This window comes from Salvelinus fontinalis, chromosome 26 (genome assembly GCF_029448725.1).
Source record: "Salvelinus fontinalis isolate EN_2023a chromosome 26, ASM2944872v1, whole genome shotgun sequence".
Classification (NCBI taxonomy): Eukaryota; Metazoa; Chordata; class Actinopteri; order Salmoniformes; family Salmonidae; genus Salvelinus; species Salvelinus fontinalis.
The window spans coordinates 20,092,746-20,120,560 of NC_074690.1; the positions used below are offsets into that span (position 1 = coordinate 20,092,746).

At 41.0% G+C, this 27,815-nt stretch overlaps 1 protein-coding gene across 1 annotated transcript in view; it reads left to right on the forward strand.

Annotated features, from left to right (window-relative positions):
- The first annotated feature begins 10,860 nt into the window (after window positions 1-10,860).
- The window catches only part of LOC129823872 (solute carrier family 25 member 36-A-like), a 32,364-nt gene continuing 15,409 nt past the window's right edge, over window positions 10,861-27,815 (forward strand). The window contains exons 1-3 of the mRNA XM_055882927.1: window positions 10,861-11,271; window positions 18,628-18,792; window positions 23,689-23,766. Coding sequence (XP_055738902.1) covers window positions 11,231-11,271; window positions 18,628-18,792; window positions 23,689-23,766 — 284 coding nt within the window. The 5' untranslated portion in view covers window positions 10,861-11,230. The remainder of the gene's footprint in view (window positions 11,272-18,627; window positions 18,793-23,688; window positions 23,767-27,815) is intronic.

Sequence of the window (27,815 nt, forward strand, 5' to 3'; positions counted from 1 at the left end):
TCTTGAGAACTAACCTGCTCTATGGCAGGCTAACATGGGGATAACTCAAATTGGATCCTAAATGAAGTGTCTACCACGAGTTAAGGACCAATGAAATCAAATACCCTCCCTCTCGCAAAGATTGTGTCATCGTCCCCTTCATTTGAGGAAGATGACTGATTTAAATATTTTATCAAATGTGTTTTGTAAAAAATGTTTAAAAAAATACCTATCTCGTTACATATTTAGTAATGACAGCATTTACTTTCCAAACTGTATGTTTTTCGCACAATTATATTTAGAAATTTTGCTTTAGGCAAACTGACAACCGCAACCAAACATAGACATATAATCCATAGATGGTAATTCCCATTCAAGTCAAGACTGACAGCCATTGCTAGCGTATCCATGAGTTTAAAAGTCATATTGCCAGAGTTAGAGGTTCTAAAACCCTTCTATGGATTATGTGTCTATGGCCAGAGTGGGGAAAAAGTTGATTGTGCATTGATAAGCACACCAAAGCACTCCAAAGACAGCATTAATGATAAGTAATAAAATAAAGACTGCGCTTCTAAAAGCCTATTTCACACCATAGCCTGATGAATTTGCAAGATAACTTTTCTTTCATTTTGATTTCGGGACAAATGAAAATGTGGCACTGACTAGCCCGTGCATTGATGTTTCAGCATAGAGTACCACAGCATGAGTCATAAAACCCATAAAACCTAGCAGTCAAACAAGGAAAAGATTCCAATCGTATTCCCACCATTCATTTTTCCCATATGGGGATTTTATAAACACTTAAAATAAGGGCTGCGTTTTGTGTAATCTCTTGCGTGACGTTTTGATAACCATGTAAATATCTTTATGACAAGGTGATTTTTTTAAATCAATATAGTTGCCTGTATTTGCCCCCCAAAAATGAAAAGCTAATTAGCTGCTAATGTGGCTATCATAAAGAACTACAAATGCCACGATGATCTGGACGAGACTGCCGAATTGAGGCAAAGGTAAGAATCTCTGGATTAACTAAGTGTAGTAATGAATAAATTGGCTACATTTCTTTAAGATGACAATTATGTGAACTGTCTTGTGCAAGTTTTAAATTGACACAATACCTGTTAGCAAAGATGTCAGCTAGAGATGATTTGGGTGCAATCAATTAGCTTAATTTCTCAGAGATATAATTCAACAAAATAATGTTAAAGGAATGCTAATCTTATCTGTTTCTAACAACAGAAACGATTTCAGAAAAATCTGAGATGGTGGGAGTTTCTTTCTTGTTTCTTGTGCTTTTTGAGCTGGAAGGTTTTTATTATTTTGGGCAAGGCATTGAGATCAACTTGTACAGGAAATGTATTGGTATTTTGACTGCAATCAAGCTTGTTTGACATTCTCCTTTGAATTCTTCTTTCCTCACACTTAACAACATCAGAGAAAGAAAGTCAACAAAGTGGATATCGCTCCCAAGGACCACCAAAGATCCTGCTGATGTCGGCTATAATAGTATGTATCTAATAGATTACTATCTTTGCTTTCAAAAGCCACATCCTTTGTTCACAATATTCTGCACTACTCCAACACTGAGAATGCACCACGACAAGAGGAAGATCTTGCCTCCTGCTCCTCACAGAGGAAGGAGAGGCCAAAGAACCAATTATTTTTAATCAGGGTATACTCTGCCAAGTCTAGGCATGACAACAGCTAGCGTCAGTAGAAATGTCCTTTTGGTTATTTGGCAACACAACCAGAGGACCATCTCGCCACCTACTCCACAACGAGGAAGGAGAGGCTCAAGACGCAGTCTTTTTCACTGCCATAACCAATTATTTCAACTCAGTCCTACTGTTACTTGCTGTTGTCAGTCTTCTACACTGATTTGGCAACTCAGAGGATCTTCCCGCCTACTCAATGAGGAAGGAGAGACCCAAGAATGTTTCCATTTTTGTCAACCAGTCCTTTCAAAATTCCAAAACTCTCCTTTATCTATTAATTTCCATTACGAAACTTCCAAAGATCTTTATCAACTAAACTGTAAGTGGATCTCTCTCCCATTTAGGCAATTCAGGGTGAGACCACCAAGGATCCTCCGCATGCCCTTTTGATCATCCAGAGTGAGATGTAAAGCATACAGGTAGTGTTGTGCATGATCGGTATTTGTTATAATGTGTTTTTTAAATGCCACATCCTCTTGTTCAAAGTTCACACACCACCACCAGAGGAGGAACTTGCCTCCTGCTCCCCAATGAGGAAGGAATGCCCATGAAGCGTCCTTTCACTTCAATAATAAACTGCCACTTCATGCATTTATAAGTGCTTTAGTGAAATTTCAATTTAAAAAAGTAGGTTAGAGATTGACAAACAAGGAAATTCATAGGCATTCAAAGTTCAAAGAAATCCTTCATGACATTCTATGACAATTAATGAGACTCCAGTGGTCGAGTTCAAAACAGACTATGTAGGCCAAGCCTGTAAATTCTATTCTAGTCTAGTCCCCCCTTTGGACTCAAATATTGATAAAGTCCGTGGCAATCAGGTTCACGTGTGACACGAATGGTCTGACAAGAATATTGGCTGAGTAGAACACTACAGGAAACCTTGAGCTGACCATCTGACCATCTCCAAGCTGACCATCTCCAATAAATAGGACGTCCGTCAACATTGTTACCGATTAAAATGCTGTCCATAATATAATGTGATCCAATGTTCAATCACACATTTGGTTGTAACGGATGATATATGTAAAGTAGCGGCCTTCACTGTAATTCAGAGTTTCCCAAACTCGGTCCTGGGAACCCCAAGGGGTGTACGTTTTGGTTTTTACCCTAGCTCTACACGGATTATTTAAAAGAATCAACTAATCAAGCTTTGATCATTTGAACAAGCTGTGTAGTGTTAGGGCAAAAAACTAAACGTGCACCCCTTGGGGTCCCCAGGACCGAGTTTGGGAAACGCTCCTGTAATTTGTATAATCTTATTTATTTATATAGCCCTTCTTACATCAGCTGATATCTCAAAGTGCTGTACAGAAACCTAGCATAAAACCCCAAACAGAAAGCAATGCAGGTGTAGAAGCACGGAGGCTAGGAAAAACTCCCTAGAAAGGCCAACACCTAGAGAGGAACCAGGCTATGAGGGTTGGCAAGTCCTTGTCTGGCTGTGCCGGGTGGAGATTATAACAGAACATGGCCAAGATGTTCAAATGTTCATACACTGCTCAAAAAAATAAAGGGAACACTTAAACAACACAATGTAACTCCAAGTCAATCACACTTCTGTGAAATCAAACTGTCCACTTAGGAAGCAACACTGATTGACAATAAATTTCACATGCTGTTGTGCAAATGGAATAGACAAAAGGTGGAAATTATAGGCAATTAGCAAGACACCCCCCAAAACAGGAGTGATTCTGCAGGTGGTGACCACAGACCACTTCTCAGTTCCTATGCTTCCTGGCTGATGTTTTGGTCACTTTTGAATGCTGGCGGTGCTCTCACTCTAGTGGTAGCATGAGACGGAGTCTACAACCCACACAAGTGGCTCAGGTAGTGCAGTTCATCCAGGATGGCACATCAATGCGAACTGTGGCAAAAAGGTTTGCTGTGTCTGTCAGCGTAGTGTCCAGAGCATGGAGGCCCTACCAGGAGACAGGCCAGTACATCAGGAGACGTGGAGGAGGCCGTAGGAGGGCAACAACCCAGCAGCAGGATCGCTACCTCCGCCTTTGTGCAAGGAGGTGCACTGCCAGCGCCCTGCAAAATGACCTCCAGCAGGCCACAAATGTGCAGGCCAGAACTTGTCCGTGTAGACCAATTTGGGTTTCCAATCTCTCCAAAAGAATGTGGTGATCGACAAAAGCAGCACTAAGGTCTAGGAGCACGAGGACAGATGCAGAGCCTCGGTCTGACGCCATTAAAAAGTCATTTACCACCTTCACAAGTGCAGTCTCAGTGCTATGATGGGGTCTAAAACCAGACTGAAGCATTTCGTATACATGGTTTGTCTTCAGGAAGGCAGTGAGTTCCTGCGCAACAGCTTTTTCCCAAATTTTTGAGAGGAATGGGAGATTCGATACAGGCCGATTTTTAGTTTAAAAAAATATTTTCTGAGTCAAGGTTTGGCTTTTTCAAGAGTGGCTTTATTGCTGCCACTTTTAGTGAGTTTGTTACACATCCGGGGGATAGAGAGCCGTTTATTATGTTCAACATAGGAGGGCCATGCACAGGAAGCAGCTCTTTCAGTAGTTTAGTTGGAATAGGGTCCAGTATGCAGCTTAACGGTTTAGAAGCCATGATTATTTCATCATTGTGTCAAGAGATATAGTACTAAAACACTTGTGTGTCTCCCTTGATCCTAGGTCCTGGCAGAGTTGTGCAGACTCAGGACAACTGAGCTTTGGAGGAATACGCAGATTTAAAGAGGAGTCCGTAATTTGCTTTCTAATGATCATGATCTTTTCCTCAAAGAAGTTCATGAATTTATTACTGCTGAAGTGAAAGTCATCCTCTCTTGGGGAATGCTGCTTTTTAGTTAGCTTTGCGACAGTATCAAAAATACATTTTGGATTGTTCTTATTTTCCTCAATTAAGTTGGAAAAATAGGATGATCGAGCAGCAGTGAGGGCTCTTCGATACTGCACGGTACTGTCTTTCCAAGCTAGTCGGAAGACTTCCAGTTTGGTGTAGCGCCATTTCGGTTCCAATTTTCTGGAAGCTTGCTTCAGAGCTCGGGTATTTTCTGTATACCAGGGAGCTAGTTTCTTATGACAAATATTTTTTGTTTTTAGGGGTGCAACTGCATCTAGGGTATTGCGCTAAACTCAAGATTAAATTGAGTTCCTCAGTTAGGTGGTTAACTGATTTTTGTCCTCTTACGTCCTTGGGTAGGCAGAGGGAGTCTGGAAGGGCGTCAAGGAATCTTTAGGTTGTCTGAGAATTTATAGCACGACTTTTGATGCTCCTTGGTTGGGGTCTGAGCAGATTATTTGTTGCGATTGTAAACGTAATAAAATGGTGGTCCGATAGTCCAGGATTATGAGGAAAAACATTAAGATCCACAACATTTATTCCATGGGACAAAACTAGGTCCAGAGTATGACTGGCAGTGAGTAGGTCCGGAGACATGTTGGACAAAACCCACTGAGTCGATGATGGCTCCGAAAGACTTGGAGTAGGTCTGTGGACTTTTCCATGTGAATATTAAAGTCACCAAAAATTAGAATATTATCTGCTATGACTACAAGGTTCGATAGGAATTCAGGGAACTCAGTGAGGAACGCTGTATATGGCACAGGAGGCCTGTAAATGGTAGCTATAAAAAGTGATTGAGTAGGCTGCATATTACCTTATTGTTTGTTTATATTTATAGAATCCTAAAATGTCCATTTATTATCCCATGCAAATCCAGTTAATTGATATTTTCCAATCAGTACAAATCAAATCCAACTTTATTTGTCAAATGCGCCGAATACAACAATGCAGTTCAAGAAAGAGTTAACAAAAGATTCACCAAATAAACTAAAGTAAAAAATTATATAAAGTAACAATAATGAGGCCCCTGAGCAAGGCAGTTAACCCACTGTTCAAGGGGCGCCAAAGACTTGGATGTTGATTAAGGCAGCCCCCCGCACCTCTCTGATTCAGAGGGGTTGGGTTAAATGCGGAAGACACATTTCAGTTGAAGGCATTCAGGTGTACAACTGTCTAGGTATATATACAGGGGGTACCGGTACTGACTGAGTTTGGGAAACGCTGCTGTAATTTGTATAGTGTGTTTTTATATTTCTAGGATCCTAAAATGTCAAATAAACTAAAGTAATCAGTTCAAATCACATGCGCCGAATACAACAGGTGAAATGTTTACAAGCCCTTAACCAACTATGCAGAAAATATTGACCAAATAAACTAAAGTAAAAAATAATAAAAAGTAACAATAACGAGGCTATATACAGGGGGTACTGGTACCGAGTCAATGTGCGGGGGTACAGGTTAGTCGAGGTAATTTGTACATGTAGGTATGGGTAAAGTGACAATGCATAGATAATAAAACAGCGAGTAGCAGCAGTGTAAAAACAAATTTGGGGGTGGGGTGTCAATGTAATTAGTCCAGGTGGCCATTTGTTTAATTGTAAAGCAGTTAAGTGTTGTTTGAACAATCTCCTATTTTCAGCTCTGCTAGGATATTCATAAATAACGTTAGCGTCCATGCATGTGACTTCAACTTGTAAAATTGTGCCTCCAATTAAGAAACCACGAGATCCATTCATTCCATATGAGTTCAGCCTACCAGATTTTCCCATAATGGATGTTTCAACCCACAGGAGGTTGGTGGCAACTTAATTGGGGCAAATGGGCTCGTGGTAATGACTGGAACGTAATCAGTGGAATGGTATCAAATACTGTACATCAAACACATGGTTTCCAGGTGTTTGATGCCATTCCATTTGCTCCATTCTCTCCATTTATTATGGGCCGTTCTCCCCTCAGCAGCCTCCACTGCATTTTGGTGTAGCATTGCAGGTGGGATGTGACAATTGTCCAGAGTCAAGTCAATTGGAGTCAAGTCAATTTCACATTTTGATTGGACTTATTTCTAATTCAACTGTAAATTGAAATCAAGCCCTCAAACACAGAAAACAGTTTACCTCAAACTGTCACCAAGATGATGGTAAGAGACAGAAGTCAGTCAGGCAGGTTTTGCCCACCTGTGTGAAGCGAGCATTAGCTCAGCACTCGTCTTGGGGTTCAGCGGTCAGGAGGGGTTTAGCTTCCTGTTACAACCTCTCTCAGCTGATCGGGTTGCTCTCACAGGCAGAGACATATAGAGTAAGGCCAACTTTGAGAATTTAGAATATTGTTCTAAATTTAGACATTCAGTTACATTGCATTGTTTAAATATTCCCAATGTAATATTAATGGGGAGCAAACATGGCTGCCATAGAATGTTAGTGTCATATAAATGCATCATAATGCAGAAACCACATTAGCCTAACTCTCTAAATACATTTCTCTACTGACAGGATTTCACATCATTGCCAGTCTGCAGCAAGCATGCTTTATAGGGCTACAGCAGGAAGCATGCTTTATAGGGCTATAGCTTTGGCTCCCATGCCCCAATTCTCCTTTTTATTACCTCTTCCAGGCATAAATGTTTTCCCACCATATATTTTTAACAGTAGTTTTTTTTATGGCATCCCTTGAAGCACACAATTTGCATACAAATGTTAAATGCAGTGTTGATAAACTTAAAGATTTGTGTATTTGTTATAAATGTGCAATAGGCCAAGAGGGCTCCATTTACAGAGGCAGTCTAATTCGGATCTTTTGCTATTCATTTGGGCTAAAGAATGAATTACGCTGCCTGTATAAACGCAGCCTATGAGAATATGACTAAGAATGACACATTTATTTTTATTTAAACGGAGTCACATTGAGATTCAAAATATTTTACAAGAGAGACCTGTATACATTACGATAACTGAATAATTATAAAATAATTCATTACACATTAAACATGTAATAAAAGCAATCACATTCAACTACATAGAAGTCCTCAATCAATAAGTTAAACCGCTTGAGAGACACCAGCACATCTAACTGCAGTGAACTCCAAATTAGTGGCAAAAAAACAAAAATGCAGATTTTCCCAAATCTGTGGAGACTTAAGGAATCGCTAGTGTTATCCATTCCTGAGAACGGGTTTGGTAATTCATGATTCTTAACTTAATTAAGTAACATATGGAGGGAGTTTCTGTAAGATTGCTTTGTAAGTAAATAAAATAGGCTTCTTACCGACAGAGGTCCATTCCACATTTTTAAACAGACTACAATGAGTCCTAAAATTGTCCCCTGTGATAAAACATATTGCGGAATGGTAGACTGCATCCAAGGGTTTCAAAACAGAGTTTGCCACATGCATGTAAACAATATCACAAAAATCAAATACAGGGAGAAGCGTTGTTTGAACAATCTCCTATTTTCAATACGGAGGCATGATTTATTTTGCTATAATTATCATTTTTTTAAACTCCTGGATCTTAGTCAGATTTTTTATGTGTTACAAAGGACAACTTGTCATCAATCCAGACACCCAGGTACTTACAGTGGCAAGAAAAAGTATGTGAACCCTTTGGAAATACCTGGATTTCTGTATGAATTGGTCATAAAATTTGATCTGATCATCATCTAGGTCACAACAATAGACAAACACAGTCTGCTTAACTAATAACACACAAACAATTATACGTTATCATGTCTTTATTAAACACACCATGTAAACATTCACAGTGCAGGGTGGGAAAAGTATGTGAACCCTTGGATTTAATAACTGGTTGAACCTCCTTTGGCAGCAATAACCTCAACCAAATGTTTTCTGTGGTTGCGGATCAGACCTGCACAACGATCAGGAGGAATTTTGGACCATTCCTCTTTACAAAACTGTTTCAGTTCAGCAATATTCTTGGGATGTCTGGTGTGAACTGCTCTCGAGGTCATGCCACAGTATTTAAAATCGGGTTGAGGTCAGGACTGACTGGGCCACTCCAGAAGGCATATTTTCTTATGTTGAAGCCATTCTGTTGTTGATTTACTTCTGTGTTTTGGGTCGTTGTCCTGTTGCGTCACCCGACTTCTGTTGAGGTTCAATTGGCGGACAGCCTAACATTCTCCTTCAAAATGTCTTGATAAACTTGGACAGCAGTGGCTTCTTCCGTGGTGTCCTCCCATGAACGCCATTATTGTTTAGTGTTTTACGTATCGTAGACTCGTAAGAGATGTTAACATGTTCCAGAGATTTCTGTAAGTCTTTAGCTGACACTCTAGGATTCTTCTTTCGGGGCGGCAGGTAGCCTAGTGGTTAGAGCATTGGGCCAGTAACGGAAAGGTTACTAGATCGAATCCCCGAGCTGACAAGGTAAAAATCTGTCATTCTGCCCCTGAACAAGGCAGTTAACCCACTTTTCTTAGGCTGTCATTGTAAATAAGAAGTTGTTCTTAACTGATAAAAATGTACCTCATTGAGCATTCTGTGCTGTGCTCTTGCAGTCATCTTTGTAGGACGGCCACTCCTAGGGAGAGTAGCAACAGTGCTGAACTTGATCCATTTATAGACAATTTGTCTTACTGTGGACTGATGAATATCAAGGCTTTTAGAGATAATTTTGTAACCCTTTCCAGCTTTATGCAAGTCAACTATTCTTAATCTTAGGTCTTCTGAGATCTCTTTTGTTTGAGGCATGGTTCACATCAGGCAATGCTTCATGTGAATAGCAAACTCAAATTTTGTGAGCGGTTTTTATAGGGCAAGGCAGGTCTAACCAACATCTCCAAACTCGTCTCATTGATTGGACTCCAGGTTGGCTAGCACATACTTTTCCCAACCTACACTGTGAATATTTAAATGATGTATTCAATACAGATAAGAAAAATACAATTTGTGTGTTATTAGTTTAAGCACACTGTTTGTCTATTGTTGTGACTTAGATGAAGATCAGATCAAATTTGATGACCAATTTATGCAGAAATCCAGGTAATTCCAAAGGGCTCACATACTTTTTCTTGCCACTGTATATTGAGAAAGAAGCAAATTTGGCCTCCATTTATAGTGCAAATATGCAGGTTCTCGGGGTCAACATTTCGTGACCTAGAGAACAGCATGAGCTTAGTTGTACTTGTATTTAACACTAATTTAAGATCTGTAAGTGATTTCTGAATTGAATCAAAGTCATGCTGAAATTCACAAATGGCCTGCTGCACTGAGGTGGCACAGGAATACAAAACTGTGTCATCTGCATAGAGATTAATGTTACAAGTATTAACAGTGTTTCCTATGTCATAAATATACAAGGGGAATAATAATGGACTCAAAATCAAACCCTGAGGAACACCTTTTTGAATCTTAAGAAATTCAGATTTAACCCCATCTGTCAAGATGGCCTGAGTTATGTCGCCAAGGTAATTCTGAAACCATAAACAGGCTGTATATCCCAGGCCTATTCTTGATAACTTCTTCAGCAAAACAGAATGATCAACAGTGTCGAAAGCTGTTGACAGGTCAATAAACAAGGCAGCACAGCTCTTTTTATCATCCAAGGCATTGACAATATCATTAGCAACTAGCGTGATTGTTGTGGTAGCACTATGCCCAGGCCTAAACCCTGATTGGTTTATATTAAGAATCAATTATCAGATAAAAAGGAACGAAGTTGTACATTTACCAAGGATTCAAGAATCTTAACCAAACAAGGTAGTCTTGAAATGGGGCAATAATTGTCAAGATCAATTGTATCCCCACCCTTATGGAGTGGTAGCACATATGCAGATGTCCATGCTTTTGGAATTCTTCCTGATAACAATGTTAAATAAAAAATGTGGGCTACTGAGCCAGCAATAAGGGGAGCTGCACACTTAAACAGACCAGGCTCCAAATGACCAGGCCTTGTGGATTTTTATTTTCTGTCTAATGTTAGCAAAGCATCCAGGACTTCTTTATCAGTGAATTTCCCAAAAAGAAAACTCCTGACCAACATTTTCAGTATCATTCAATAGATTTTCCCCAGTATTTATCAAATATGAGGTCAATCAAAGTCAATTTCGTAGGGTCCTTATGCAATGTGCATGACATTTCCATACAATAGGTTCATCAGCAAAGCATTTTGAATAGTCAGATATGACCACCAGCCATATCCTCATAACAATACTGTTAAAAAAAAAAGTTAATCAGTTATTTATTCCTGTAAGGCCTATACTGCGCCCTGTTTATTGCCCTGTAGCTGATTAATCGCGGCCTGATCATGTGAAAGATGCGTGATCGGGCGGAGACAAAGTGACGTACTTACGCAAACTGGCCAATAGCCGGCTCTGTTTTGCAGCCTATTCTACAGTACATATTGTGACCTATCCTCCCTCATTGCAGCGAAGAACAGATAAGAGATGCGAGCTAGGGTGACTGTAGCAAATACCGATGGATAGAACTGAGAATACACAGACAATGTTCATTTAGAATTCTTCATGTTTTGTAGTTTAACGTCATAGGAATTCAAATCAAATCTGTCCGTTCAAAGAGGGGATTGTGCGAAACAGAAGGGTTTTTGTGACGTTAGATGACTAGCTAACGTTGGGCAACGGCAATCAAATCAGTTTTACTGATTTTTATAACCGACGTCGCTGATATTACGAAGTGCGCATATCGTCATACAACCCGGTCTTCCTCATTGACGCAGTCCGAAGAGTGCTGGTTCGGAGAATGCTAAAGAATGAGTCAAAGGGATACCTTGATTCATTTGTTTGCCGGAGGGTGAGTTATTTGTTAGCAATAATGTTAGCTAGTTAACATGACCTGACTGTCTTTTATAGAGTCAAAATAAGCTTGCATGGAGAAAACAAGACATTTTTCCAGACGCGCGTGCATGTAACATTAGCAGCTGTCACTACCCGTGCCATCCTCAGCAGCTAGTTAGCAAATTAGCTCTGTCTTGCAGCATCAAAATAGGCAACCACGGTTTAGCTAGGTAGCCAGGCGCTAGCCACTAGTTTATCACACATCGCATTATTAAATTCGATCGAAAACAGGTTGACATTAGTACACATCACACTCCACAGGGTTCGTGGTTTGCCTTACGACAGATGAGTATGCTCGTGAATGAAGTCCACGACAGTGACGCACGAGCCTTTGTTGTCCTCGAGCAGCCGTTGACCGAGTACCTATATCGTCGAATATCATGATTACATTTCTTGACACATATTTTTTTGTGCTTTGGCATTCTCCGACAGGCCTTATAAAACAACCCATGGAAAGATGGATAACATGTCTTGGCCTATGCAATGCATCCTCTGTATCAACCACTATTCCCTGTATCAACCACTAACCTACAGCAATATCTACCTTATTTGCCTTCCAAGGGTTTTCAATAGACTGGATAAGAAGGTCAGGTCAAAACAGGTTTGGATTCAATATAGCTAGCTACAACAATCAATCAATTGTATTTATAAAGCCCTTATATCAGCCGATGTCACAAAGTGCTATACAGAAACCCAGCCTAAAACCTCAAACAGTAAGTAATGCAGATGTAGATGCACGGTGGCTAGGAAAAACTCCATAGAAAGGCAGGAACCTAGGAAAATACCTAGAGGAACCAGGCTCTGAGGGGTGGCCAGTCCTCTTCTGACTGTGCCGGGTGAAGCTTATAACAGTACCAAGATGTTCATAGATGACCAGCAGGGTCACAGTGGTTGTAGCGGGTACAACAGGTCAGCACCTGAGGAGTAAATGTTGGCTTTTCATAGCCGATCATTCAGAGTTAGAGACAGCAGGTGTGTTAGAGTCTAAAACAGCAGGTCCTGGACAAGGTAGCATGTTCGGTGAACTGGTCAGGGTTCCATAGCTGCAGGCAGAACAGTTGAAACTGGAGTAGCAGCAGGTAGACAGACTAGGGTGGACTGGGGACAGCAAGGAGTCATCATGCCAGGTAGTCCTCAGGCATGTATTTGACACTCACAGGATAGGCTTGATCTGCATGTCAGTGGAAATATTGAGTGTTTACACAGGTCTCCCGGTGATAACTGCAAGTGTCAATGTACAGTAGCTAGCTTATTTTTCATTCTCATTGTAGGAAAAACACAAAAAGAAAGTCTGTTGTGACTTTGACCACACTACCTGAGTCTGTTTCCGTTCCTGTACTGTACATCATTGGTATCGTCAATGTGATACTGAAGTCATGTTCTACCTTTGCTACGTTGTAGACTTTCGCATTCAATACATCTTGTTGACAATGAGGACATTGGAAGGGCTGAAGGGCACCTGTCTGTAGCCTAGATTGCTGAATTGACTTGTTTTTTTTGTGTTGAATCAATGTCTGACTGCTCCAAGTAAATTGAGATTGAATATTTTAATCAATAAGCTTAGTGTCATTGAAAAGCAACATGTTGGTTATTGGAGCCATTCTCACAATTGGACAAGAATATTTCCTTGTCATGGAAATTGAATTCTAGTACCGTTTTGGCTCAAGTCTTAGGATAGCCTAACACTAGATAGCCTGTTTTGTATGCCTGTCTAAAAAAAAAAAAGTTTTTTTTTTTTTTTTTTTAATTCAGAAGGGCTAGATTGATTCCATTGCAGTGCCAGCATATTTTCTTTATTTTCCCCTTTGTCTTGTTTTCCATCAGCCTCTGGGCAAACTTAAAAAATGTCAACAAGTAAGGCCCATCTTGTCAAACCAGATGTTTTATTTTTTATTAATTGAGTTCTGAAAACGCAATGTTAGGGGCACAAATCGTGACAGTTACTTCAGCGAGAAGCAAATAATGGCTAAATCCCCTTGATGTTCCTCACAACAGGTCTCAAGGCCTGTGTGTCTTGTTTCCTCTCACTGTCTGTTGGTTGTACACACGCACGTGGGCGCAGGCAGCAGCAGCAACCTGGAACAGCCCCCTGAATCTGGGCCGAAGGTCGCTCTTGCCTGTATTTGGTTCGGTCTTTTGAAAGGCAGCAGCAGTAAATGGACTTAATCCCAATACCCCCCTTAGCCCTCCCCCTCATTTTCGTGTGTCCCTTGGTGGGGGAGTGACTCTCAAACGGAGCTACTAGTGTTAGGGAGAGAAATAACCCTAGATAATGGGACATCACTATGTCACTCGTGCACAGCAGAAGCCGCAAAAAGATTCTTCTAGTGATGCACCGATGTGACATTTTTGCCCGATACTGATATTTTCCTTGCCAAAAAAACAATACCGATATATTTACAATTTTAGCGACCTTTTAAGCATTCTAGTACAGTTAAATAGTTAACACACACCTAATTTATAAGACAGTTATTTTTTGATTAACTTCTTACGGCTGAGATCCCGTTAACGGGATCGACTTGACAACAGCCAGTGAAAGTGCAGGGCGCCAAATTCAAACAGAAATCTCATAATTAAAATTCCTCAAACATACAAGTATTTTACACCATTTTAAAGATAAACTTGTTGTTAATCCCACCACAGTGTCCGATTTCAAAAAGGCTTTATGACTAAAGCACACCATCTGATTATGTTAGTTCAGCACCTAGTCACAGAAAAACACAGCCATTTTTCCAGCCAAAGAGAGGAGTCACAAAAAGCAGAAATGGAGATAAAATGAATCACTAACCTTTGATGATCTTCATCAGATGATGATGTATTTTGCGACGTGAGCGGTGTGGTCAGCATGTTAGGCTATACTGATCTCTGGCACCCTCTTTAGTAATTTGTCTTCATTTTTAATCGCAGTGCTTAAAGCAACAAGCTCATTTAATTGATTTTATTGTGTTTCTATATATGGAAAAATACATGTTTTTAAAATGTTGACCAATTGATTAGACAGTAAAAAATGATATGCGTTGTTTTTGACCACTGGATATTTTGGCACAATGTTTCTGGGGATAGTGTCGAAAAGGCAGTGCTAACTCTGCTGCAGGGCCAGCTATCCCTGGGCTAAGGTTGCTGCTAGCTCACATTAGAATGTGCAAGTATGAACACTCGCTTAGGCCCGGGCTAAGGAGCAGTGTGAATGCGCCCAAAGAGTATGCTTTCTACACAGCCCGTGTTTTTTTTATATATATATATATTTTTTTAATATAAATTTTCTCCCCTTTTCTCCCCAATTTTCGTGGTATCCAATCGCTAGTAATTACTATCTTGTCTCATCGCTACAACTCCCGTATGGGCTCGGGAGAGACGAAGGTCGAAAGCCATGCGTCCTCCGAGGCACAACCCAACCAAGCCGCACTGCTTCTTTAACACAGCGCGCCTCCAACCCGGAAGCCAGCCGCACCAATGTGTCGGAGGAAACACCGTGCACCTGGCCCCCTTGGTTAGCGCGCACTGCGCCCAGCCCGCCACAGGAGTCGCTGGAGCGCGATGAGACAAGGAAATCCCTACCGGCCAAACCCTCCCTAACCCGGACGACGCTAGCCCAATTGTGCGTCGCCCCACGGACCTCCCGGTCGCGGCCGGCTGCGACACAGCCTGGGGGCGAACCCAGAGACTCTGGTGGCGCAGTTAGCACTGCGATGCAGTGCCCTAGACCACTGCGCCACCCGGGAGGCCACACAGCCCGTGTTTGAGGTTCATTGACAAATATTGTTTGAAAGCGGAGGTGGGAAAGCCTGTAGCCTAGCAACCACAGACGCCAGCCTACACCAACAGACAAACCATGTCAAGGCGTTCATTACAGGCAGAAGGGCCACCACCTCAGTTTACACATTGTCACAGACGAGTAAATCCAGTTCAGTCTCCCCAGGTTACCACTGTTAGTGTCTGTATTTACAGTTGCACGTTTTATGTTCACCTAAAGTTGCATAGTCCGTGTTCTTAATCTGGCCCAGATCCAGCTGCTGCTAGCAGGGAGCTCAATGAAAATCAACCTGGTTGTTTCCAGAAATATCAGGTCTAGATGTGGGTGGGTCTTTCCCTACTTCTCAACAGCATTGTTGGACCTTTCCCCAATGAAGTCAATGGTGAATGATCCACCATTAACTTAAGAGATGTTATGGCCAGTTTAGTATCAAAAAGCTTCAGAAAGTGTATATACATCATCCCTCTTGGCGTTTTTCCTATTTTGTTACATTACAACCTGTAATTTAAATAGATTTTTATTTGGATTTCATGTAATGGACATGCACAAATAGTCCAAATTGGTGAAGTGAAAGAAATTACTTTAAAAAAAATATATAGGAAAAAAAATATATAGAAAATGGGAAAGTGATGTATGTATTCAACCGCTTTGCTATGAAGCCCCTAAATAAGATCTGGAGCAACGAATTACTTTCAGAAATCACAATTAGTTAAAAAAAGTCACCTGTGTGCAATCAATCGAAGTGTCACATGATGTGTGGTTATAAAGTCTAAATATTTCTGTTACATTGCACAACCTTCATTGTTATGTCATAATTATGTAAAATTCTGGCAAATTAGTTCGCAACGAGCCAGGCGGCCAAAACTGCTGCACAGGACTCTGCGTGCAATGGACGCAAGAGAAGTGACACAATTTCCCTAGTTAATATTGCCTGCTTGAAAATAAAGGAGAGCCGCACACTCTAGGAGCTCAGATGCAAAAATGTAATATCCAACGTTTCGACAGCCAAGCTGTCTTCATCAGGGTATAAACCTTCATCAGGGTTTTATATATACATTTTTGCATCTGAGCTCCTAGAGTGTGCGGCTCTCCTTTATTTTCAAGTTTTCTACTCCGCTAGCCAGCACCTCGCCTAAATAGGTGTGCGTTTCTTTTTCTTCAATGTTGCCTGCTAACATAAAATAAATTAAACTGAATATGCAGGTTTAAAAAAATATCCTTCTGTGTATTGATTTTAAGAAAGGCATTGATGTTTATGGTTAGGTACATTCGTGCAACGATTGTGCTTTTTTCACGAATGCGCTTTTGTTAAATCATCCCCTGTTTGGCGAGGTAGGCTGTGATTCAATGATAAATTAGCAAGCAACGCATTGATTATATACAACCCTGGACAAGCTAGTTAACCTAGTAATATCATCAACCATGTGTAGTTAACTAGTGATTGTGAAGATTGATTGTTTTTTATAAGTTTAATGCTAGCTAGCTCCTTGCTAGCTCCTTGCTAGCTCCTTGCTAGCTCCTAGCTAGCTCCTTGGCTCCTTGCTGCACTTGTGTAACAAGTGGTCAGCCTGCCACGCAGTTTCCTCATGGAATGCAATGTAATCGGCCATAATCGGTGTCCAAAAATGCCGATATACCGATTTATGAAAAATTGAAATCGACCATGCTGATTAATCGGTCGACCTCTAATTTAAATGTTTTGGAATGGCCTAGTCAAAGCCGAGACCTCAGTCCAATTGAGAATCTGTGGTATGACTTAGATTGCTGTACATCAGCGGAACCCATCCAACTTGAAGGAGCTGGAGCAGGTTTGCCCTGAAGCATGGGCAAAAATCCCAGTGGCTAGATGTGCCAAGCTTATAGAGACATACACCAAGAGACTTGCAGCTGTAATTGCTGCAAAAGGTGGCTCTACAAAGTATTGACTTTGGGGCGGTGAATAGTTATGCACGCTCAAGTTTTGTTTGTAATGTAACAAAATATGGAAAAAGTGAAGGCCTGAATACTTTCCGAATGCACTGTATCTACTTCCCCAGAGTCAGATGAACTTGTGGATACTATTTGTATTTCTGTGTCCAGTATGAAGGAATTTAGAGGTAGTTTCGCAAGCCAATGTTATCTAGCGTTACCCATAGACTTCCAACCATTGGGCTATCTACTAGCATGCTAGCTTCTGCGATATCTGAGAAAATCGGGGTGTTACATTTGCCCAGTTTTACTTTCGTGCCGGCTCTCCCCTACATATTTGCATTGTAATTTATTTGTTTCATTTCATACTTATTTTATCTATTTGGTAGCCTATTCATATGTGGATTATACTTGTTATAGATTTATAATTTTGCATGCCTATTCGATAGTCAACAAAGAGCAAGTTTGATAAGCCTGTTCGTTTTATATAAAAAAATATTTGTTTTATGTGATTGTTTGCTTTGAAATAATGCACTGTTCATAATGGCTATTCAAAATAAATTTGTTTGTGACAACTCTGACACATTTATTTTTTGGTCCCGTTTATCAAAAGCAATGCTGTGGGAGCTTATGTAGCCTAATGCCAAGTGTGCAATTCAAGGATATGAATAAACACTTCGACAATAAAATAAAGGTTAGGTGATAAGTTTAATTTACACAGGTAACGTTTACTGCAAAGTTAATTGACCGTAGCCTAAAAAAGGTCAATATTATTGGCTGTTTGGTTTGCAAGGAGGGATTTTCCAGCGGCACACTTAGTTTTTTCCTAAAGCTTTGGTCAGGTGGACGGCAGAAACCTCCAATTTGATTATTCTCTTGCAAAAATGTTCTCCCATTACCATACTATGTTTTTATTTAGGCTATTTACAAACAACATAAGACTTTCTGAGAACTCGGTTACTGGCCTCTTAGATGAATTGTACTCTTGCATGTTAATAACAGGCTACCTACCTACGACATGTTTATTGAAATAGGCTATGGAAATAGGCAGGTAATTTGGCATGTCGCCCAGCTGTGCGCTGCCCGACTCCGGCGGTGCCAGTCAAGTTCAAATAGGCTAAACTATCGTCTGTCACATAACGATGACTGTCAAACATGGTTGATTTCCAATTTTACCATTATCACCCAGTTATAATTTTTATATTACACACAAGTAATTAAGACAAAAAAAACAAGATTCAGTGTTGCGGTAAAGAGTGAAATGACAAAATATAATTTAACTTAAAATATATTTGCTTTCAGTGTTTTACTCAGGCCATTTCATCAGGTGAGCAATGTAAAAAATAAATTACATAGATTTCGTTTATTTTGAGTATTTTTGGGACTTTGAAATCTTGCGGTAATGAGAATTTTTGTGTTGGAAATTGTGGTAAAAAGCATAATATCTGGTCAAAAATTGTGGTAAAAAGCATAATATCTGGTCAATAAACAATTATGAAATGGATAAATACAGATCCTAATCTTAGTGATCCGAGAGCAATTATGGGGTTTCTTGTTTTTGTAAAAAAAATAAACAACCTTGTGTACTCTTTGGCTATTCTGACCTGCTTGTCTTCCTCCCATCCTATTTCGTTCTCTCACCCCATCTAGGTGTGGGGGAACAGTGGGTGCTATTCTGACTTGTCCACTGGAAGTGGTAAAGACCAGACTACAGTCCTCTCATGTCACCTTCTACATCTCTGAGGTGCAGCTCAGCACTGTCAACGGGGCCAGTGTGGCTCGCATGGCCCCCCCGGGACCCCTCCACTGCCTCAAGTAAGTTCACTAACACACAGGGGTCACAGAGAAAAGCCGACACATTCCATTGTTTGGACAGGGTTTGTTGGGTCACCGTTTCAGGAAGACTAGAAGTTTCTCGCCACGTTTCACTCAAGGCCACCTACAGTATCTTACATGCCCTTTTGACACTATTACTTAACGCCCAAGGACTCAAAGATGAGTTACTGTAGATGAGTGTAGGCAGACAAACGTCTTTTGACTTTTCCTTTTTAATGGTCATGAAGCGGTTGTCTTTTTATTGTCCTCGAAGGGTAAAGTTTACCCCCCCCCCCCCCCAAAAAGGCAACGAAAGTTTGTCATAGTTAAAGCAAGACTGTCATAATAGACGAAGGTCTGGGAATCTTGCTTTGCATTTCAGCATTTTGATTGCATCAATATGGGTTTCCCACACATATTGAACCACATAGCGGGGTTCTATAATCTCAGATTGGGGATGTAGCCTAGCATTCATCATTGCTGATAAGGCAGAAATATCCCTTATCATATTGGATAAGTACAAGTTGTTGTATAGCATACTTAAATCTGCATCACTCACTTGTAAAAATAGAATGAGAACAGGGCTTACTGTGTTTCTGTTTTGGTTTGCAGTGGAACTGCCCACGTAAGTATAGTAGAGGGAAACTTTTGCCTTAGTTAAAAAAACAAAAAAACATTTGGTCTATACCACTGCACTGTGACTATTCCAACTCTCCTTCCTCTCCTCCATATTGCTAAGGGAAAACATTAACCCCTTAATCTTCTCCTTTCGTATTGCTCTGTAAAAGCTCTGCTGATCGGACTAGAATAGAGGCTGAAATACATAGAGGACAAGGAAATAGACACGTTGTTCTTTGCAGCTGTTATTGTAATGTGGACAGTGGCACAGTGAATGTCCCTCGTATACCAACAGCTGTTTAGATGCCCTCACCTTCAACATTTTACACACCACGGGGCCAGGAGGCACAACCAGTTTCATAACTGGCGTAGTGAAGGGAGCATAAAGCTAGGGCTGGCACGGTAATCGTGTAACCAACAATTATGGACAAAGACCGTCATGACATTTAAATTACCTGTTTTAATACAAAACAATATATATTTTCAAGTTGACAAACTACCCAAAAGCAGTAAAGTAAAAGTAAGCCTGGTTCACATCTAATAGCTGATGTTTATTTTTTTTTATAAGGCGAGAGGAGACATGACGATCCAGTTTTAGAATTTTGTTGTGGAATGAACAGCTGACTGAAGACGGCAAGACATGCGGTTGACTCCGTTTCCGCGGTAACATGGACTCTTTACAACGTGATGAAATTGTTGCTTCTTGTTTTAGCAAGGCGTTGTGGCAAACGTTTGTGTGTGTGTATCACACACGGCGAGGGTAAAGCTGTTGCGTACTGTTTTGTTAGAAAAATAGTTGGACAGATGACCACCAAATGAAGTTTCATCAACTGTCATTATGGGGTATTGTGTGTAGATTGAGGATACATTTTTTTTTTTTTAATAATAAGGCTGCAAAGTAACAAAATGTGGAAAAAGTGAAGGGCGGAATACTTTCTGAATGCACTGTATCATGAAATACATGCACCCAATGGCTTACCAAGAACAGGGCCCAATCTGACAGAAAAATATCTTCAAGCCATCCCCTCTACTAGCTGTCAGTTTAGCTAAACAGTAAACACAGAACCTCCCCCCTCCTGCAGCACATAGTCTGGAGCGAAGGAGAGGAGAAAATATGCATATTTTTGGGCTATTTTACCGATTTCTATAACAATGACCGTGGTCATTTGGCTGTCAAATAACTGTCATCCAAAATTCCTTGACTCACAGCCCTACATACAGTTTGAGGGGTAATACCAAATACATTGGGCCATAGACCTTGTAGTTGTATGGGCATATAACTTTCTTCACAAGGTCTGTTCAACAAATCTTGACCATCCAACAAAACATACTCTTTTTAGACATAATTAGGTGTCTCAAATGCCCCCTTTTCAGTTAATATATTAACCTTGAATTCAAGTAGCTATGTACAGTTGAAGTCGGAAGTTTACATACATTTAAACTCAGTTTTTCACAATTCCTGACATTTAATCCTAGTAAAAATTCCCTGTCTTAGGTCAATTAGGATCACCACTTTATTTTAAGAACGTGAAAGGTCAGAATAATAGTAGAGATTTATTTCAGCTTTAATTTATTTCATCACATTCCCAGTGGGTCAGAAGTTTACATACACTCAATTCGTATTTGGTAGCATTTCATTTTAATTTGTTTAACTTGGGTCAAATGTTTCGGGTAGCCTTCCACAAGCTTCCCACAATTAGTTGGGTGAATTTTGGCCCATTCCTCCTCACAGAGCTGGTGTAACTGAGTCAGGTTTGTAGGCCTCCTTGCACACACACGCTTTTTCAGTTCTACCCACACATTTTGTGTAGGATTGAGGTCAGGGCTTTGTGATGGCCACTCCAATACCTTGACTTTGTTGTCCTTAAACCATTTTGTCACAACGTCGGAAGTATGCTTGGGGTCATTGTCCATTTGGAAGACCCATTTGCAACCAAGCTTTGACTTCCTGACTGATGTCTTGATGTTGCTTCTTCATTATATCCACATAATTTTCTTGCCTCATGATGCCATCTATTTTGTGAAGTGCACTAGTCCCTCCTGCAGCAAAGCACCCCCACAATATGATGCTGTCACCCCTGTTCTTCACGGTTGAGATGGTGTTCTTCGGCCTGCAAGCCTCCCCCTTTTACCTCCAAACATAATGATGTTCATTATGGCCAAACAGTTCTATTTTTGTTTCATCAGACCAGAGAACATTTCTCCAAGAAGTATGATCTTTGTCCCCATGTGCAGTTGCAAACCGTAGTCTGGCTTTTTTTATGGCGGTTTTGAAGCAGTGGCTTCTTCCTTGCTGAGTGGCCTGTCAGGTTATGTTGATATAGGAATCATTTTACTGTGGATATAGATACTTTTGTACCTGTTTCCTCCAGCATTTTCACAAGGTCCTTTGCTTCTGTTCTGTGATCAATTTGCACTTTTCGCACCACAGTACGTTCATCTCTAGGAGACAGAACGCGTCTCCTTCCTGAGCGAAATGATGGCTGCGTGGTCCCATGGTGTTTATACTTGTGTACTGTTGTTTGTACAGATGAACGTGGTACCTTCAGGCATTTGGAAATTTCTGCCAAGGATTAACCAGACTTGTGGAGGTCTACAATTTGTTTTCTGAGGTCTTGGCTGATTTCTTTTGATTTTCCCATGATGTCAAGCAAAGAGGCACTGAGTTTGAAGGTAGGCCTTGAAATACATCCACAGGTACACCTCCAATTGACTCAGGCTAATTGACATCATTTATCAGAAGCTTCTAAAGCCATGACATAATTTTCTGGAATTTTCCAAGCTGTTTAAAGTCACAGTCAACTTAGTGTATGTAAAGTTCTGACCCGCTGGAATTGTGATACAGTGAAATAATCTGTCAACAATTGTTGGAAAAATGACTTGTGTCATGCACAAAGTAGATGTCCTAACAGACTTGCCAAAACTATAGTTTGTTAACAGGGAATTTGTGGAGTCATTTGAAAAACGAGTTTTAATGACTCCAACCTAAGTGTACGTAAACTTCCGACTTCAACTGTATCATTGAATGCCTCATCACCATAATAGCCAGTTCATTGATTAGATACTAAGATTTCCCTTCTCGTGAAATATTACTGAAGCCCCTTTTTTAAAACATTAGAATTTTTATTAAGATGGCTGTAGTCAGGTTTTGGCTCAAGGCTTCGTTCTGTTGGATCACCGCTCTGCTGCAGTGTTCTTGGGCCTGCTTTTCCCCCCTTTTCGCTATCAGTCATCCACCATGCTTCTGCCCTGGAAGCACTAACTGAAACCCAACACCACCACTGAGCAGCACAGGGAGAAGAAAACAACTTGCAGAAGTGGGTCACCACCGAATGCAGTGCAGGCCAAATCACATTTAGAACAGAGTCGCTCTGTATGAGCAGTCCTGACTGTGTAGTAGACTGAATTCGCAGTTCAATCTAAAGGCCTTAATCCTTGAATTTAAGCTTAGCTCTCAGTCACTGCTTTGAATATCTCCATGAATTAGGCTAATGGTGGAATAACCTTGGGTGACACTAAACAGCATGAACCCCATCAGCCATTACCATGTTATGTAGAGCAGCTCATTGCATTGCTGACCTTTTTATAAGTTCACATTTACATTTTAGTCATTTAGCAGATGCTCTTATCCAGAGTGACTTACCGCAGCAATAAAGGTTAAGTGCCTTGCTCAAAGACACAATGACAGATTTTCACCTAGTCTACTCAGGGACTGTTCCGTTTCTGGCCCAATGTTCTTAATCGCTAGGCTACCAGCCGCCCTAATAACGTCTTGTCTCCATTCGAGGCCTGCTGTCTTACCTGGGGCTAACTGGTCGGCAGGCCACCTAACCCTAGCTGACTGAGCCAGATCGTTGTATGTGAATAGACACCGGCTGGAAAAGCGGTTTTAACCAAACAGCATTCAGGATTAGAACAACACACTGTATAAAAAATAAAAAAAAGAAAGAAAACTGTCACATGACTTGTCACATACACAAATGCTGAAATGCATCATCAGCTAGCTATATTGATCTGTTTTGACACTTTTGGTTCCTTTCATCCATCTTGCAAAAACACACAGTATCAGGAAATGTACCATAAATGCATCTGTTTATTACTGTATTAGTCGCCAATGGACAATTTTAGGCAACGGCCGATGTGCTATGGTCATGGCAGACTGATTATCCACATTGGCACTAGCCCACTATCTTGATAGCCATCTTTTCTTATGTTTCAGTATATCAATAATCAACACTTTGCACTATGCTAGCTATTCATACACCTCTCCCTCTACAGGTTGATACTGGAGAAGGAGGGACCGCGCTCGCTGTTCAGAGGCCTTGGGCCCAACCTGGTGGGTGTGGCTCCTTCCAGGTATGACCTCACTTCCTGTGCAATAATTTGTCCTGTTCTGCTAGCATTTTCTTGTCCTTCTGTGTAGGCCACTTTATGGAGTTTGTGGCTAGGATACCTAGATTTATTTTGTATTTGGTTTTCCATTATTTGACCTTGGTGATATCAATTCCTTTTTGTAACCACATCGGAGGATGACACAATTACCATAATTTTACATAATCTTCTTCCAGGTAACATCCCCAAAATGAATTTCTGCAATTTAATTTCCAGTAAAATTCCACTCCCTCCCTGTCCTTATCTTCCATCTCCACAGGGGCATTATTCACACTCCCTAGTGGTAGAACCTAGACTGAAATGACTGTTCTGAGTGTTAGCCCTATTATGCAACAGCAGCCTCCTGGTCCAGTCTGTTAATCACAGTCACTGTGGGCAGAGTAGCGGCTGTCCACTGGGTCATGGCTAGAAGGGATACAGCTTTTGTCAAATTAACGACAGATTTTACTTTGCGTAGCAGGTTAGGAGAATTAGGTTAAGGTTAGGAAAAGGGTTAAGGTTATCTAAAATGCAAAAAATGCACTTTGTCAATGTTTATTTTCTTTGAGTATCTGAATTTCTCTTTCCTTCTCTGTATGTAGATCATCTCTCATTCTGCCAGTCTGGCCCTCTGTGGGGCGTTAAATGCCCTTGATGGTCTTCCCTGTTTCCGGCTGTGTATTTGTGTCTATGGCTGTGCCTTTGTGTGTAGTCTTCTGTGACGGGTTTTCCGTGAGGAAAATGTGAAGCCGAAAAACGTGCCCGGAAAGATTTAAAATTACCAGCCATTTGAGAAATGTACCAGACCCGTCTGCGTTGGGTGCATCACCCATTAGGGCATCAACACACGGTGTTCAGAATGACAGATATCACATTTACACCGTGGTAATGCATCTGAACAGAACATGCAACTACTGTAATGAAGCAGACAATAAAACTTAATTTTCAAACATTTGCCAAAAAATGCCATTCTAAACAGCGCACTTGGAAAAAAACGATTCAAACAGTGCACCTGCAGAGGTTCCAAGTAAAAACTTAGAAAGAGGGGGAATCTAAAGATCCAACAACTAGGATGGGTTGTTAATGACTAGGGTTGTGCCTTTGGCTTCTGGACAATGAAATAAAGTTGATATGAAAACCAATAGAACAGGAGAGAGATGGCATAGTGGTGGGTCCAATAGGGAAGTAAATGGAAATGCATTTGCCAAAATTATATAATTACTCCTGTCTATACAGAAATGGAACAATTCAAAATACTTCACCAGAAAGCATGACTTCGCCACAGAGGACTCGAGGATAATTTGTTTCTTTTTTTTTTGTGGATTGTTTCAAGTTGCAAGCTCGTAGGCCTATGCTTACTTGAGAAGCTGCCAATTTGGGCAGTGCGCGAGGCAATAGGCCTAGTTGATTATTGCTTTCAGTGAAAACCATCTAAAAAAATATGTGACTAATGTGTTTTGGGTATAATTTAAAATGTTGAGACGAGGAAGGAGAGTGGTGTGTGTGGTGACGATATAGGCAAGTCTCTCCAGAATGGTTCAGCAGTCTCCCTCTAATTTTGCATTCATTGTGTGAATTGTTTGCCCTTTTTGGTTTTATTAATTTCCCCTTACATACAAAAGTATGTGGGCATCTGCTTGTCGAACATCTCATTCTAAAATCCTTGGTATTAACATGGAGTTGGTCCCCCCCTACTTTGCTGCTATAACAGTTTCCACTCTTCTGAGAAGGCTTTCCACTAAATGCTGGAACATTGCTGCGGGGACTTGCTTCCATTCAGCTACAAGAGCATTAGTGAGGTTGGGCACTGATGTTGGGCGATTAGGCCTGGCTCGCAGTTGGCGTTCCAATTCATCCCAAAGGTGTTCGTTGAGGTCAGGGCTCTGTGCAGGTCAGTCAAGTTCTTCCACACCGATCTCGATAAACCATTTCTGTATGGACCTCGCTTTGTGCATGGGGGCATTGTCATGCTGAAACAGGAAAGGGCCTTCCCCAAATTGTTGCTACAAAGTTGGAAGCACAGAATCACCTAGACTATCACCTTCTACTTCACAATAACAGAACTTACAGTTTACCGGGGAAGCTCTAGCAGGGCAGAAATTGGACGAACTGACTTGTTGGAAAGGTGCCATTCTATGTTGGTGCCACGTTAAGTCACTGAGCTTAACGTGGCACCGTAAGTAAGGCCATTCTACTACCAATGTTTGTCTATGGAGATTGCATGGCTGTGTGCTCAATTTTATACACCTGTCAGCAACGGATTGGCTGAAATATCCAAATCCACTAATATGCTGCCCGGAAATGTAGGAAAGTGTTTTTTTTAACATATTTTTCTATTTATTGCAAATGATAATATATAAAAGTTATTGTTCCTCACACTAAGCTATTTGAAAAATCTTTACAACAATCTCCCCCTTGATAATCACAATGGAAGTTATAGGCCTACTGAAAGAGCAATGGAAGTTATAGGCCTACTGAAAGAGCAATGGAAGTTATAGGCCTACTGCTGCATTGGCCTATAAGCTATGAGTTCCATAAGCTCATTTCTTTAGCTGCCAATGGATCACAGTGTATCAATGTGACCATATGGCATAGGCTGATGATCTCGCAGTAATTGACTTTTTACTTAGGGTTGGAACCGGTTCAAGGAACAGAACCAAAAACTGGGGGGAAAAAATGAAATTGTTTGAAAAACAGCACCCTAACCGAAAAATAAAGTGATCTATACTCTTCCTGGAACAGAACTGTTATTTTAGAAGCATGTGAACCGGTTAATAACTTTATTTTACATTCCCACAGAAATTGCAACAAAGCGCCTATGCCAAGCCCTCTGTCACTCAAACTTATGCTGCGTTCACGTGCTAGTCGGAACTAGAAAACTTGAAACGCAGTACGTGTATAACTACAACCAATTAACTATAACCAACGTCTGCCTGCCAGCTCGAAGTGTGTGTGGGTTACCTGCCGCTCCCTTCTGAAGCATAGGTTGCTGTAGCCTCCTGACAATGTTATAAGTGTAATTCAGAAATTAGGGAGAGATGTTTTTAATTACAAATATAATGGATCTACTTTTTCAATGCTAGTTAAGGATACTATAGTTATCACGTTTCACAAGATTTATTAACTACAAAAAGGTAAGACGTTTTTAATTATTGTGCTGCTCCGCACACACAGGCTTGTTGACTAGCTAGCTAATGTTTGCTCTGGTCCAACATTTAAACCAACTCGGAAGCCCAAATTTATTCAAAGCTCCTCCATAGAAGCCGCTCCTCTGTAGGTATAGTTCTGTGTGCCTGATTCTGATCATGCACGTCGTTACAATGATGCCCAGTGCTTCAAGGCAAGCTTCTTCCATCCTCTCTCGCGCTCTCCTCACCCTCAATTTCAGTTGCATCTCTCGGCCTACACTGTAACTGGCAGCTGTGTGTGTGCGTGTTTGTCTTTCATTATGATTAAACCATACTGTTATGGCAAAATACAATTTTTGCTCTTAACAACTTACCTATACCGATTTTAAATCGCATACCCGCTCCACAGCAAGCTACTCCATCCGCACTAATTGGTGAAGTAATTTAATGTTGCGCTAAATGTTAATATTATTTTTAAATATGAACTGAAACGAACGATCTCAACCAATACTTTGTTGGTGTTAGAACCTGGTTCATAAATGTATTTTGGTGGTTGGAACACTGGAATGGAACGCAAAAAAGGAGGTGGAGAGGTAGGGAAGGAGGATGGTGGGAGGAAAGCGGGGAGGATGGTGGGAGGAAAGCGGGGAGGATGGTGGGAGGAAAGCGGGGAGGATGGTGGGAGGAAAGCGGGTGGGAGGAAAGCGGGGAGGACGTTGGGTGGGTGGGTCGGGGAGAGCGCGGTGGGAGGGCGGGGAGAGGGAGGAAAACGAGGATGGTGGGGAGAGGGAGGAGGGAGAGGGAGAGGTGGGAGAGGGAGAGGTGGGAGGAAAGCAAGGAGGACGGGGAGAGGTAGGGATGGGGAGGAGGACGGGGAGAGGTAGGGGTGGGAGGAAAGCAAGGAGG